Genomic DNA, 16,226 nt, shown 5'->3' with positions numbered 1-16,226 from the left:
TATGACAGTATTTCAACAAAGGATACAAGCCTGGTATAGCGTTGGCTTAAAAGACCTTTGTACCACACATGATTGAAAAGCAATGAATCAAAGGAAATGTTTTACAGACAGACAACTTGCTTACCTAAATACATAACACTGGAGAGAGGTGGAGACCACTAAATGTCCATATTTCAAAGATGCCTTAATAACTCGGTCACGAAATTCCAGCAAGTCCACGGCATCATTTATTACATTGCGCACCTGGAAATAGAAGGAATAAGGGAGGCACACATGACATTTTGAAATGAATTTGCAATCCCAGAAATAGTTGACCAAAGTTTCAGAAACTCAAGATACAGGGATTGAGTACAACATCATCGTGATACAAACAATAAGATGGGTTCCCGTGGCATGCCTCCTTCTGATAAGGAGTATTTAACCCCTTAAGGACGCAGCCATTTTACAGCTTAAGGCTCAGCTCCATTTTTTGCATTTTGACTTGCGTCACTTTATATGGTTATAACCTTTGAACACTGTTACTTATCAAAGCGATCCTGAGATTGTTTTTTTTCCTCACATGTTGTACTTCATTTTAGCGGTAAATTTTGGCTGATAAGTTTTGCGTTTATTTACAAAAAAAAAAAAATGGATGAATTTTTTTGAAAAATTTGCCATTTTCGAAATTATCACATTTTCAGGCAGATAGATTTACCACCTAAATAAGTTGCTGAATAACATTTACCGTATGTATACTTTACCTTTTTATAATTTTTGAAATGTCTGGATAATTTATTTTGATGTCACACGGCTTACAAAAAGAATATCGATTTTCCGTATTTTCAGAATTGACTATTTTGGGGATAATTATGGTTTTGAATGAAATTTTAAATATTTAGCATTAAAACCCCCCCTACATCAACCCATTTTCAAATCTGGCCCCCTCAAACTTTGAAAAACAGCTTTTAGAAAGATTGTTAACCCCTTGAGATCTTCATAGTTATCAAATCAAAATGGAGATGAAATTTAGAATGGTCCAATTTTGTTGGTGATACATTCATTTAGCGCTAAAATTTACACATTTCCAAAAGATAAAAAGAGAAAACCCATCTTAAAATTTGTTACGCAATTCCTCCCAAGTACAGAGACACCCCCCCCCCCCCACATGTGGCCGTTTCTGCGAGGCGCAGAAGGGAAGGAGCACCCTGTAGCTGCCAAGATTTTAGTTTCCTCATTGGCCCCTTTTGCAGGCTATAACATTTTAGCTTTTTCGTTATTGGGGTCATGTGACAGCATTTTTTTGCGGGATGAGAAGCCTTTTCCAGTGTTACCATTTTGGGATTGGTATCTCCTATTGAACTTATTTTTGAGGAGTAGAAAAGCATTACTGAGTTTTTAAATTTTTTTTTTTTTGGCTGTTCACTGTACAGCCTAATAATTATGGCATCTTTATTCCACGGGTCGATACAATTACGAGGATACCAGACTTGACTATTTTTTCTTATGTTTTACTAAATTTGCCAAATAAAACCCTAATGTGGGGAAAAATCTATCATTTTTGCATCTCCGTCTTCCAAGTGGCATAACATTTTTACTTTTTTGGCTACAGAGCTGGTTGATGACTTGTTTTTTTTCGGGACATGTCGTACTTTGCAACAGTATCATTCTGGAGTACACTCGGCGTTCATCGTACGGGTTCAATAATTGTTTAACTTTATTCTACGGGTTGTTACGGACGCGGTGATACTAATATATATATGGGGTTTGTGTTATGATTGAGACTTTTTTTATATGTCTCTTTAAATGTTATGGGGCTTATGGACATTTTTATTGATTTATTACTTTATTTTTTATTGAAAAACATTTTTTTTACATTTTTTTTACTATTTCCACCATGGGACATGAACAAGCAATCATCTGATTGCTTGTTCATGATAATATCCTGCAAAACTGATGTATTGCAGGGTATTAGCAGTGTCAGCCTACGCACATGCATAGGCTGACAATGTGCCTTTAAGATGACGTCATAGACGCCATCTTTCAGGCACTACCAGATCGGACCCCAGGGCTGCCACAGCCACGATCGGTGCCCCCCGAAAACGGCTCGGGTGTGCCGATCGTAGGGGAAAGACCCACAGGCAAGTTAAATGCCCCGGTAGCGTTGAGTGATGAATTTGATGGGTTAAACACCCGCGATCGGAGCCCACTCCAACTGCGGGTGTTACCCGGGGATGTCAGCGGTTGATTACCGCTGACACCCACGACCCTCGATGTGGGCTCGGCTCCGATTCAGAGCTGAACCGGCATCGGCTCAGTGCCGTACTGGTACGCTGAGGGCTTAAGTAACCAAATCTAAAAGAGCAAACACAACGGCTAATCATAACCTGACTATTTTGAGGGAGCATCCTATGCGTATAAGAGAGGTGTCCCAACTCTAACTCAACTGATGAAGGAGGTGGAGACAGTTGGTTAACAGCTACTCAAAGGATATGGCCATTAAAGGGTTTGGCCACCAATACTTAATTTTAACAAGTGTTAGACCCTATTGCATACTTGAGCATACCCTAGAGCAATATACCGCGTATGGCAGAAAATTGAGTGTTTTACCTTCATTGGACCTTGTGTACATACCGTATATGCCGGCGTATAAGACGACCTGGTGTATAAGACGACCCCCCTACTTTCCTGTTTAAAATATAGAGTTTAAGATATATTCGCCGTATAAGACTACCCCTTTTCCAACGCATACAGTAGTATACAGCACAGCCCCCAGTAGTATACAGCACAGCCCCCAGTAGTATACAGCCTAGCCCCCAGTAGTATACAGCCTAGCCCCCAGTAGTATACAGCCTAGCCCCCAGTAGTATACAGCACAGCCCCCAGTAGTATACAGCACAGCCCCCAGTAGTATACAGCACTGCCCCCAGTAGTATACAGCACTGCCCCCAGTAGTATACAGCACTGCCCCCAGTAGTACACAGCACAGCCCCCAGTAGTATACAGCACAGCCCCCAGTAGTATACAGCCTGCCCCCAGTAGTATACAGCCCAGCATTAAAAAAAAAAAAAAAACATATACTCACCCCGATGCTCCCTCGATGTCCGCGCCGTCTTCTTTCTTCTGCCGGGCGCCGCCATTGATCTTCCCCGGCAGGCGTCTAGTATGACGCGCCGCTGCTGACGTCATACTAGGCGCCGACCCGGGGAAAGACATGGCGGCGCCCAGCAGAAGAAAGAAGACGGCGCGGAAGACTGAAGACAGCACAGCGCGGACATCGGGGCCAACGGAGGGTGAGTATTTTCCCCCCGATGTCATTTTGAGGCTGCCGGCAGCTTTTTGAGGCTGCCGGCAGCCATCGCTGTGCAAACACCCGCGATCGGTGCTAGCACCGATCGCGGGTGTTACCGGTAAGCCTTTGCTGCAATATGCAGCAAAGACTTACCGGCTATGGAGAGGGCTCAGCCCGTGAGCCCTCTCCATGCAGCGCGATCCGACCGCGATCGTCTTATACGCCGTCATTACCGGCGTATAAGACGATTACCGGCGTATAAGACGACCCCAGAGAAGACAGAAGATTTTTCTGTCTTCAAAAGTCGTCTTATACGCCGGTATATACGGTACTTTAAAATGTTTAAAATTTTGCACATAAACCTGTTGGCATTGAAAATTTGGGCTGCCCAATGTGGCCCAATTACATGTGTTTATGTACAATAAGTTGTAATTTGCAAGTTTAGTAAATTTTAAGGTGTGGTCACATGTAGTGTTTGTGATGATTTTTTAAACACATTGCAGAAACACATGCGTCTGAAAGAGTTTTTCTTCATACCTGGAAGTGTAAGCAGCTATAAAAATGTTAACACAGCTGCTTACACTTTCAGCAATTAAGAAAAATGCTTTCAAACCAGCCAAACACATGCTACAACGTTTCTGCAATTTGTTAAATGTAAACCCCACACGTAACTGCAACCTCATATGTCGTCATCTCCAGAGGTTGCGGCTGGAGTGCTTAAAAATGTAGGCCAATTTACAGCAGCTGTCCACTCTTGTACATTACCACCAAACCCCCTCCACACACGGCTTCCGTCTATGTGGATTTGAAACATTTGCGACAAAAAGTCTAACAAACCCCCCAAAATTAACACCTACCAGAACGGGAAAAACTAAACATAATAAAAAAGAATGAACATACATAAGGTGCAAAAAAAGACCTACCTAAATTTTCAATTATACGAAAAAAAACCCTCTAGGATACATGCCCTCCAATAATAACAATTGTGTGAGACTCGCTCCTGTGGAGTGTTGCTTGCATCCAGTGTATCATCAGTGGGTGAACTCTGCTTATGTGCCCATGTCAATTGAAAAAGAACAAGGCACAGTAATAGGACCTACTCCATCCATTGCGACTCGGGAAGTCGGCTCATACACAGGGCCATAGAAACCACATATGGAATGGCGGGAGGGAAGAGAAAAATGGAAAAATGGATGCTAAAAAGGGCCTGGTCCTTAACCAATTAATCTGCCCCATGTTCTCTTTAAATAGTTACTTGTCAGGTGTCAATAGCAAAAATCATACAGAATAGGAGGATTATTACACCACTTTGTCATGATTGGATAGTACAAAGAGGGAGTACCCCATCTGCCAAAATCCACACATCTCTAGACCTGTGATGGGCGGGACTTTGAATTCTGGAAAATCAGTATGGGATTCATACATTAACACACACACAATGTAATAGGAATACACTTATTGTTAAACTTAGTTGTAATTATAAAAATACTCAACCTGCATAGCTCGCCTCTTGGTTAAAGTTACTTCAAAATTCTTCCATTCCCAATGTTGTTCAATAACATGAGCAAAAATAACATGACCGTTTCCACATGCTCCGGCAACCTGGGTTCCATCTATTGACCATGTAAGGCTGAATATACTTCCAGTGTTTGGTTTTTCTAAGGCATAGGACCACTGAAAGTAATAATGAAACAATCCATGAATAAAGCAAAAAGAATAAAACAAACACATAAAAAACAACACAGGATTAAAAAATTTCAATAAAATCATGTCAACAGATGACTCAAGGGAATAAAGAACTTTTAAAATAGTCCATTCTGTCCTTGCCTGAGCACACCTGAAGCAGCTGGACATCAGACAACAGATGAGCCAGTGGCAGAGGTCAAAGCTGCTTCAATGAATAAGAATAGGAGATGACACGGCAAATGGTTCAAGTCTGCTAGAGACATTAGCAATATATGCAGGGCTATTAAGATTGATCAGAAGAAAGACGAGGCAAGCTTAGCAAATAGAGCTCAGATGCAAAGCTAATTATAACAGCCATTAATCAAAAACTGAAAAGGAACTTTATTCAATAAGTAGGACGACAAAAAAAAAAAATCCATCTGTTTAAAGACAAAATATGTCCAGTTGCAAAATGCTGGACACATCGTTTAGTGCTTTGGGGAAGGAATATTTAATGTGTTTGCCATATTCAGCACTATAATTTCTTTTGCAGTAGATGTGAACCCACAAAATATCAAACTCCTGGGAAGCTTGTCAACTTTGGTAATATAAATATAATGAGGGGAGACAAGTGTTACTGAAAGACTAACTTGAAATACTGCTAGTCAATATACTTTATGGAGATCCAGCAGCAGGGCAAATCACCGAATGTTCTTTACATACATGTATAATCATGGGGCCATGCAAGCTGCACGGGTCACACATAAAATATGTATAGGGAAACAAAAAAAATAAAAACTTTTTTTAATGATTGAGGTAAATGTAAGAATGGAAATCTCTATTTCTTGTGATTTTCTCAAAACTAATAGAAAGATCTAAAGTTGGTTGAACGACATACAGTTAAACATTGCAGAAATTTTTTGTTTCATCTACAATATTATGAAACAAAAAATTACAAAAAAAGTATATAAAATGTTCTAAATTTACATAAGATGAAACACAACATTAGGATGCTGAAACCAAGTAGTGAGTACAAGTGCACTGCTGTACTGTTCTTTGGAAGTGGTGAAGCTTGGTATAACCTCCCATGTGTCTAGTAGAGGATTTCTATCAAATATGGGAGGAATTATAGGAGCTTAGCACTTGGTACATAATAAATTCTGTGGGATAACAGAAGAGTAATAACTACTGAACAATTCCTATTATGTAATCCCAAGTGTTCTTAAATGATTAGAAATATGACTCGCGTGTAGGGAATGTTTGGCACAAAAGAAAGGAACTTCCTTCTAATCAGGAGTTCTGTGATTTTCACAACTGCACTCCTTTCCATTGTGGATGATTTTTAGGAATGAAGGAAGGAATAAAATGAAAACAATATGCAACGTGTATAAATACATGACAGAAAATATTGTATAGCGGTATATAGGATGGTATATAGGATGCATTACTATTCCACCATGCTGTTTAAGGTAAACATGGTCACGTCCCTCACTCCTGTTGTTCCATATGACTGTTTGTACTCTGTAATGTCTTATCATCCCCTATGATTTGTTAAGTGGTATAAAATATGCACTACAGAAAAAAAGGTAATTATTATTATTTAGCATGTAGAAACCGATCCGTATGTTGGTCCAATCACACAGACTGTACACATTGAACAGGGCTGGAGTCCTTGTATGATACAGATACATACCTCCCAACATTTGTCAAAGGGAAAGAGGGACAAAATGGCGGCACGCGTAGCACCCCCAATCACTCCCTGGCCACGCCCCAAATTTTAGCCATATTATAATAATAAAAATCATCTCAATTAAAAAAAAAAAAAAAGATCCTCTATGAGATTTGAACCTAGAACCTGCAGTGTCCATGTACAATAATGTCACAGCGCCTCAACCAACTGAGCTATAAACTCTGTGATTATCAAGGATTGGAATTTTGGTAACTAAGAACTATGACTACTGTTACACTGTGACACAGACTTAATGCCTTGGTATACAGAGAGGGATCTTCTCAGAGGTTATTGTAATTATTGAGATTATTATTATTATTATGGAGATTATTATTATTATTATTGGGATGATTATTATTTTTACTATTATTAATAATCATCTCCATAATAATAAAAATAATAAAATTTATAATAATAATAATAATAATAATAGTAGTCTCAATAATTACAATAATAACCTCTGAGAAGATCCCTCTCTATATATCAGTGCATTAGTCTGTGTCACAGTGTAAATGGCAGATAACACTTCTTAGTTACCAGAAATCCTCAGCTCTGTATCACTGGGCTTATAGCTCAGTTAGTTAAGCTCCTGTCTACAGTGCAGAGGGTCCCAGGTTTGAATCTCAGCCTGGGCAAAACTTTATTTAATTTAATTATATAAAGAGCTTGTGTCTGGGGAAGCCCTGGAGACCATATATGGACAGATGGTGATCTGACCTGATGACGTGGTCACTGCTCTCTCTGCTAACCCGACACTTCTCTGAAAAGGATTCCCTGCCCGATGTCTGCTCTGAGGAACCCTAGGAGATGCAGTGACCATATATGGATAGATGCTGATCTGAAGCTGATGACGTGGTCCCTGCTCTCTCCGCTAAGCCCGACACTTCTCTGAAAAGGATTCCCTGCCCGATGTCTGCTCTGGGGAACCCTAGGAGATGCAGTGACCATATATGGATAGAGATCTGAAGCTGATGACGTGGTCCCTGCTCTCTCCGCTAAGCCGACACTTCTCTGAAAAGGATTCCCTGCCCGATGACTGTAGAAGCCATTCTTTACTATCAGTTCTGGCTTTCAAAGTATTTACTATGCGGACACAGCGCCGGGACACAGCGGGACCTGGGGGGAAAATCCGTGACAATCTCATAGCTGCCCGTGACGCGGGGCAGAGGTAAGAAAAACGGGACTTTCCCGGCAAAATCGGGACGGTTGGGAGCTATGCAGATATATGATGCAAGGACTCCAGTACTGTGCAATGTGTGCAGTCATGGCAGAGCGGCATGGTGGCTGAATGAGTAGCACTTCTGCCTTGCAGCACTGGGGGTCCTGGGTTTGAATCCCACCCAGGTCAACATCTGCAAAGAGTTTGTATGTTCTCTCCGTGTTTGCGTGGGTTTCCTCCCACACTTCAAAACATACTGTTAGATTGTGAGCCCCATGGGGATAGGGACCAATTTGACATGCTTGTGCAGCGCTGCGTAATCTGTGTGTGCTATATAAAGAATTATTATTATTATGGGATCAGCCCAACATAGGGGTCTGATTTCGTTGGCTGAACATGTTCATTTGTAGCTGGCCTAAAGGGATATTCCAACTATGACAGCCATTCCCCAAATGATCTTCTCCATTCCAGATCTTATCCATGTGCAGATTATCAATGCTTTTCTTTTATCCACTGAAGTGCATGGAAAACATTGTGCTCCTGAGAGATGAAGATTTTGATGTTGTGTGGGCATATGATCTGGAGGTTTGGATCACCCATTCTGTCCATGTTCATTTGCAAGTATTACAGAGAGGTGCCCTATTGGAAAGGAAGTATACAGGCGAGGTAGGTGGATGTATAGTTAAGATAGGGTCTGCAACACTTGAAGCCAAAATTTGCAATGTAGCACAGTCTTCAGTAGGTAATCAAAGTAATGGCAGTCATATTGTGACACACAAGTTGCCATGTCTATGCCATATTGGATTTTCTTGAGATCTCCATGTTGTAGATGTGGACACAACTACTTGTGCTATAGCCTAGTTCATTATTTAGGCTGTTTAATGGACAAACCATGAAAAGAAAAATAAACGAGCTGGACATGTAAAAGAAGAATACACAGAGAAGGATACTTCCGCTATTCCCAGCAGGTACAGGATCTAGCTACACATGTGATGCTTTACTCAGGTATCCAGCGATTAACAGCACAGCACAGATAAGAGCTAAAATTCTGCAAATCAATGACAAGTGGCAACAGGGAAATTTAGGGCGGCACAGAGGCTCAGTGGTTAGCATTACAGCCTTGGGGTCCTGGGTTCAAGTCCCATCCAGGTCAACATCTGAAAAGCGTTTGTATGTTTTCTACGTGTTTGCGTGGGTTTCCTCTGGTTTCCTCCCACACTCCAAAAACATGGGGACAGGGACTGATCTGGCAAACTCTGTGTAGCGCTGCGTAATCTGTAGTCGCTTTATAAATAAAGGAATCATTATTATTAGGATCTCTCCTTTTTCCGCTAGGTGATTGGTGCAAGAGTGGAAATAAGTGTTCTCGCGTTTCTATTATTTTCTAACTATGGAAACAGGAGTTTGAGACACTCTAATTTAACTGTAACTCATAATAAGAGGTATAAAATCCACACCAAATTTGTTGCATGAATTAATTTCCCGTCATAATTTTGACATTTAAAAAAACGGTAAACTTTATTAACCTCTGCACAGCACAGACAGGACATTGCATCTGAAAGTAATTAGCACGGGCAGCTCAGATGAAGTGAGGTCTGAAGAATTGAATAAGTGGAACAAGGCTCCTAACTGGTGCAAACCTCAAATTGACAGGGAAAGCTTTAGATAAAAAAATATTTAGCAGAAACAACTAAATTATTTCGACAGACCACAGTCAAATGGAACGTGCACAGGCATTTCATCATGTTGAAGTTCTCAAACACAAATGAGGTTTCACTTTTATTTTTATGAAACAAATGATTTATGCAGAATTTGGTTTCATGAACGTGCAGGCTGTAAACGTGTAATAGCCTTATGTTTTCAATGTGGAACGCCAGTACTTACATAGTGGCTATAGAGGAACCCAAATCCCACTGAGGATTCTCCACATCATCACTACATAGGCAAGTCCTAGGCATGTATGCAATTAGTTATACACATATGGAAGGCTTGTCAGGACTGGCTACGTAAGTGGTCAGAAAAACAATGTATTTAAAGGGAACCTGTCACCAGGGACCTCATGTTCATTAAAGACAGGTTACAGAGGCCCATTACAGCTTCAGTGCAAATATGTCTTTCCGCTTTTTCTAAGCCTTTGCATTACAATATAATTGTGTGTTATAACCTACCTTGCACCCTGACAGAATCTTCTGTGTAGTCCTAGGGGTTGAGCTTTGGTTTGGATGCATTTTTTTAAAAAAAAACACGAGACTTGTCTGTACTGCAGGCTGCCCTCATCTTTGTGCGAGCTGAGGAGTGAGTAACACAGACAAGTAACATGTTGCTTTTTTGTAACGCATCCAAACCAAAGCCCAGCCCCTGGGACTACACAGAAGATTCTGTCAGGGTGCAAGGCAACACACAATTATATTCATAGGAAAGACTGACAGGGAGAGACCGAAAAGCCCTCAGAGTAGTATTTTGCAAAAATGGTAAGAAAATGATGAGGCGATAAGAATGAGGCTCACCAGATAGAGTTGCGTTTGTACCAGGCACAACACTAGTGGAATGCGTGGGGGGCACCTTATGGTGCTGCCAGTCGACTAGATCTTCAGAACACAGTAGCCACACCCATCTGATCCAGTATAGTCGGTAGGAGGGCTGTTGTTGATATGACGCACAATGGTAGTGAACGGAGTCGGTAGAGGTCTTCAAAGGAAAAGTCTTTTATTGGGGTCTGCACAATGCGTTTCAGAATCTAAAAGGATTCCTTTTTCAAGTGGAATGAGGCTGGGAGCACAAGGCTCGGAAGGCTTGCCATGTGTCACAATAATTGGTTATGCCCAAGTAATTTTAAATTTTGTCCACATGAAATACAAGTGATAAGTTTTGTGTTTCGTTTTAAAAAAACAAAACAAAAAAAAAACCAGTGTGTGGTGGTAACCTGCTGTATGGGCACAGGGCCAGGTATAGAATGAAAGCAGCGTCCTTCGGAGCAGAATTGTATTGTCCCATTGTACAGGCTATACTTTTTTTTATTTTGGTAATGCGAACATATGAGGATTTATAACTTGCGGGGTGAGATACAATGTATAGATACCCGTAATTCATTTTTGGGGGGTCTATAGCTTTTCATAAGATTTTATTAACTATTTCAAATCAATCAATTTTTATTTTCGATTTTTAACATTTTTGCCCCCCACTTGCCATAACATAAAAATAATATTTTATCTCTATTCTCTGGTTTATATAGTTTTTCTTATCTTTACTCAATTTTACTGAGCAAAACCAATATTTAATTACATTTATATATATATATTTTTTTTTTTTACCATCGACAACTTTTAAGGGGCATAATTTCTGTACTTTTCTGTTGATAGGTCTGGTTGAGGGCCAATTTTTTCCGAAAAGGGTTATTCTTCTCAGTCGTATTATATTAGGGCGTGTAACTTTTTGATCACTTTAGAAAAACTTTTGTGAGGGTATTTTATAAAAATTGTTTATTACAAGTCTTTTGTGTTTTTTTTTAAGTGTCATTCACTGAGCAGGTTCAATATTGATTTAGATTTATTGAACAGATTAATAGGGACACAGGGATAACAAATATGCAAGTTTTTTTGTGTTTTATATACAGGGGGTCCCCGGGTTACGTGAAAGAAAGGTTCTGTAGGTTTGTTCTTAAGTTAAATTTGTATATAAGTCGCAACTGTATACTTTAAAATCCACAGAGACCAAAAATATTCTGTCCGGAGTTACAATTATAAAGATATTGGATTGTCATAAGAACCAGGATTAACAATAAAGCTTAATTGCAGACACATTTAATAACAGTTATAGCAGCTTATTTTAGCCTAGGGCTAATGTACAGTAAATTACCAACATCCAGAGGTCCGTTTGTAACTAGGGGTCGTCTGTAAGTCGGGTGTTTTTAAGTAGGGGACCGCCTGTACTTTATTTGGATTTTATATGTAACTGGGGATTAAGATACTTTTTTAAATTCACTTAATTATCTTGATAAAATTATTTTTTGCATTTCTTTTTTTTACATTTTTTTTTAATTTTCTAGACTTGGGCTTGAACAAGTCATCATTCGATTGCTAACTCATGCTCAATTAGTTATAGTCGGGTCCTTCCAGGAGGCAGAACCCAGCGTTAAGAGGCACTTGCCGCAGCAAGGATTGGATCCCCCGATAAGCTCTCTGCTGTGGGTCCGATCCATGCGTTCACGCTTGGTCATGCTGATCCCAGCTGTTAGTGCCGGGTCTGGGCTGTGATGGCACAGCCTATACATGGCAGTAGCAGGACCCGATGTCCTCCAATCTTTTTCTGAAGAGACGCCTCTCTATGGCTGCCGTAACAACATGAAACAACGGTCATTAAGGGGTTAATGGAAATCTACAATTTTCTAATATGCACTGTGAACACTGATGCAGAAACATATCTTGTTTAATCCCTGATCCAAGTGGTTTTGCTAAAAAAAAAAAATTTATAAAAAAAATTGTTGGACTGGCTGCAGTACATAAACACATTACACAGAGCTTCCTGAACTGTCCAGAGAGGACTAATCAACCTGAGCTGGATGACTCTTACACAGCAGCTGGGGGATGGTGCCGCGATTGATTATTTCTGTCAGGGACAACACAGTGAATACAGCGTTCCCTGGAGCAGTGCATAATTATGGTAAGAGGAGAAGCACCGGAGCAACCCCAGGAGCGCCAGAGCCTCATTATCATAATTTTTTTCAGCAAAACTACTTAGTTCAGGGATTAAACAATATATATTTCAGCATCAGTGTAGCTACAGAATTTTCAAGGTATGTTTGGTTCATAATGCACAAAAACAAATGGTAGATTTCCTTTAAGTTAGAAGCATAAAGAAAGTTTATATTGAGGAAGGAGACAAAAAAGTTGCTTGCTACTTTATGGGGTTAGTGCATTTGTTGCTTTTTATACTTTTATATGGTCTCATTTAATTTTTATGGTAGATTGAAATTTTAGGGATTGACCACCACTATGAAGCACATAAAAACAAGCAGCCCTAGTAGCAATACAATTTTAAGTACAATAAAAATGAAGCTTTCTATTAAAGTATTGAAGATTTCTACTAAAGTAAAATACGTAATAGAAATAGTGAAAGGGTGTATGCCACGCAAGAAAGGTGGTGGTTTATCTATCTTAATCTTATTAACTACTAAAATATGTTCCAGAATGTAGCTTGGAAAGAAGATTAAGAAAAAATTGCCACCTGGGAATTTTTTTTACCATTCACCTGATCCATGAAGATTCCAATTTCCAACAGGGCTTGTAAAAAGCCCAGGAATTTAACATATTGCTTTTAGCAGTGTTTTAGTGGCCATGTAAATCATAATGTGGCTGGATTCTATTGTAAAGACACATGGACTGCTGCCAAAAAATTCAGCCAGACAATATAAAAACCTGCTGAAGAAGCTATTTAAGGCATGAACACAAACAAAATACGATTGACCAGAGACTAGCACAGAATATAATGGATCATCTAAATGTATTTTGGGTTATTAATGATTCTTGGTACATCTGTAACTTAGGTCACTCTTCCTTTTCATTCCCTACAATGGATTCACTTTAAATGAGCAGCTGTAACAGCAACGTGGGTGGTAGTGTCTTATCGATTAGATTTTTACCACCAATAAAAATGGACAACATTTCTTAAAAATGACAGTCTTACCAAGCCTCCTGTATTTATACCAAATGATCCCACCAGCTCTCTCTAGCTTTTGGTAAGTTACAGAAGATAGTGAACCACTTGCTTTGGGATTCCTCTCCACCTAGGATAGCTAGAGCGACTCTTACCAGAAAAAAGCTACAAGGGGGTTTGGGTCTACTTGATTTGAAAAGATATTATGAGGCAGCGGTGTTAGCATGGGTTTTAGACAGGTTTCACGCAGGCATGGGGAAACTGTGGGTGGAATTGGAGGTCGTTCTCTCCCCCGTTCCTCTGACCACACTCCCTTGGTCACCTACATTCCTAGCCCATGACCATCAATTAGCCAGAATGCCCTAAGTGACTTTTCAGGTCCTAAAAACTTTCAGACGCATTGAGAGGCCATGCGGTTATTTAACATAGATGGTCCTATGAGCCCAATAACTGATATTACAGACTTTCCACCAGGATGCCAACACTATTATTTAGCGCCTCTGCTTAAGAAATCTACACTGTCCTTTACACTGCTCCTCTGTGACTCGTGTCTCGTGTCCCTGGACGATGCAGCAGCAGGTGAGCCCTACTCTACAAAAACGAAATGGGAACATACTCAACTGCAGCACTTTTTAAAAACCCATAAAATTATATTGAACCTTCACAGATTGATATCCCCGTTTGTATAGCTATGTGCCTTTAAATTAGCAACCCCTCAGCCGATTTCAGCGATCTGTTATCTTTTCTTGGATAATTTTGCTAAGTCACACCTACCATACGCTAAAGCATGGGAAGTGGAACTTGGGAGGACATTCTTCGAGCACGAGTGGTCTAAATCCTTTGAACGGTAAAGCCGAGGAGACTAACTTTAAAGTCCCTCCCAGTGGTACTGGACTCCAGCCAAGCTTCACAGGATATATCAATCTTGTCCAGACGAATGTTAGCGATGGGGCAATCACCAGGAACTATGTCCCACATTTGGTGGGAGTGCACCCGATAACTCCCTTATGAAATCATATTGCTACACAGGATAAGAGAGCCTATGGCAGACTCCCATCTACCCACTGAGCAACAAATCAAAACCTGTGGGCCGTGGCTCAATTTGAAAAATTCAACGGCATATGCTTCCTTCGAGTACTCTTGATTATTTAAACAGTAGGTACCAGTTGATCATTCAAGGACTGATAAGTCCCCCAACCCCCCACACCTTCCTCCCTCCCTCTCTTACCTTCTCCACTTTTCCATTAGATACCCTCATCATACTTTCTGGTCTCTCTACCGAGACACATTGGGGCAGATTTATCTAGCTGTCTGAAAGTCAGAATATTTCTAGTTGCCCACGGCAACCAATCATAGCTCAACTTTTGTCTTACCAGTGCTCATGAATATTTTAAAGGGGAGCTGGGATTGGTTGCCATGGGCAACTAGAAATATTCTGACTTTCATACAGCTTGATAAATCTGCCCCATTCTCTTTAAATGTGTGGATTTGAATTGTTAGTATCCAGTGTTTATGTACAGTACTGTTTTACAGTATCGCATTCGCTCATATCTGGAATTTATACACGTTCAATTTGTCTCTATTAATTGCCACATGGCTATGTGAATGTCGGAACATCCACCAGCCTTGATTTGTACTATGTTATAACTCTGTATTGTCAAGTTGTCAATCTGTTTGTATTTTGCTTTTTTTTTACTTTTTATTTTTTTAATAAACTGAATGATAAATCTCAGTTCACCTTTCTCTGTTGATGGAATCCAGGGGGAGGGAATCACACTTATGAATGAAAAAATATATGTCCAGACAATTTGTAGTACTCTAGATAAAACATTAATGTTTATTTAGAAATGCGTAGAAAATTCAAGCAATGACTGTAATCACGGATCAGCTCCATAGTAATTAGTAGTCATTAAGGCTATGAATAAGGCAATCAAAACCTTTACAAAAATGATCAGTAATGAAAACTGAAGATAAACACCGTAAAGGTGGCCTCACATGCAGATTGTAACAGGATTGGTCAAACATTTCATTTATTTGCAGTCATAACTTTTAAGGAATGTTACATCTTACTTGCTCCATCAAAGTCAGTGGAGTTGGCATGTGATTATTTCAATGTAAAGTCTGCTGAAGCCCAGTTTAAAGTATATCTAACTTTTCAACAAACTGCAGAAATCAGTCATCCAGTGTGTGTGTACTTCACATCTTTTTTTTCCTTACAGTGTAAGGCTACATTCACACGAACATATGGAGGACGTATATACGGCCGACGTATATACAGCCAATATACGTCCCCCATACACTCCTATGGGCGCACGGCACCCTACGGGAGCGGTACGGTGCCGCACGTGACCTGTCCTATCTTTTCCCGTAATACGGCGCCGTGCGCCATAGGTTGCTATGGAGAGGGGCGGGGGTGAGCTGCGCTCACCTCCTCCTCCTCTCCCCGTACACTGCCGTTGCCCGCTACGGTACGGTACGGGCGGGCAACGGCAGTGTGAATATAGCCTAAGGCTACATTCACACGGACGTATGATTTCTCCAGTCCCGTATTCACATGACGTTTTTCATCCGTATGCAGCCCGTATGTAACCCGTATTTTATACGTCTCCATAGACTTCTAGGGCATACGGAACTGAAATATGGGAGAAAATAGGACATGCTCTATATTTTTATACGGCTAGTATACGGTACGGTACGGAGTTAACAACAGCAATATAAATGGTCAGACGTATTGTCCATTGAAATGAATGTGG

The 16,226-nt window shown here is 40.3% G+C and overlaps 1 protein-coding gene across 1 annotated transcript in view; it reads right to left on the bottom strand.

Moving 5' to 3' along the window:
- The window catches only part of IFT80 (intraflagellar transport 80), a 70,092-nt gene that overhangs the window by 24,233 nt on the left and 29,633 nt on the right, over positions 1–16,226 (bottom strand). The window contains exons 7-8 of the mRNA XM_072142910.1: positions 4,763–4,942; positions 125–243 (exon numbers count right to left, since the gene is read on the bottom strand). Coding sequence (XP_071999011.1) covers positions 125–243; positions 4,763–4,942 — 299 coding nt within the window. The remainder of the gene's footprint in view (positions 1–124; positions 244–4,762; positions 4,943–16,226) is intronic.

This window comes from Engystomops pustulosus, chromosome 3 (assembly GCF_040894005.1).
Source record: "Engystomops pustulosus chromosome 3, aEngPut4.maternal, whole genome shotgun sequence".
Classification (NCBI taxonomy): domain Eukaryota; kingdom Metazoa; phylum Chordata; class Amphibia; order Anura; family Leptodactylidae; genus Engystomops; species Engystomops pustulosus.
This window is presented reverse-complemented; position numbering and strand designations above follow the sequence as displayed.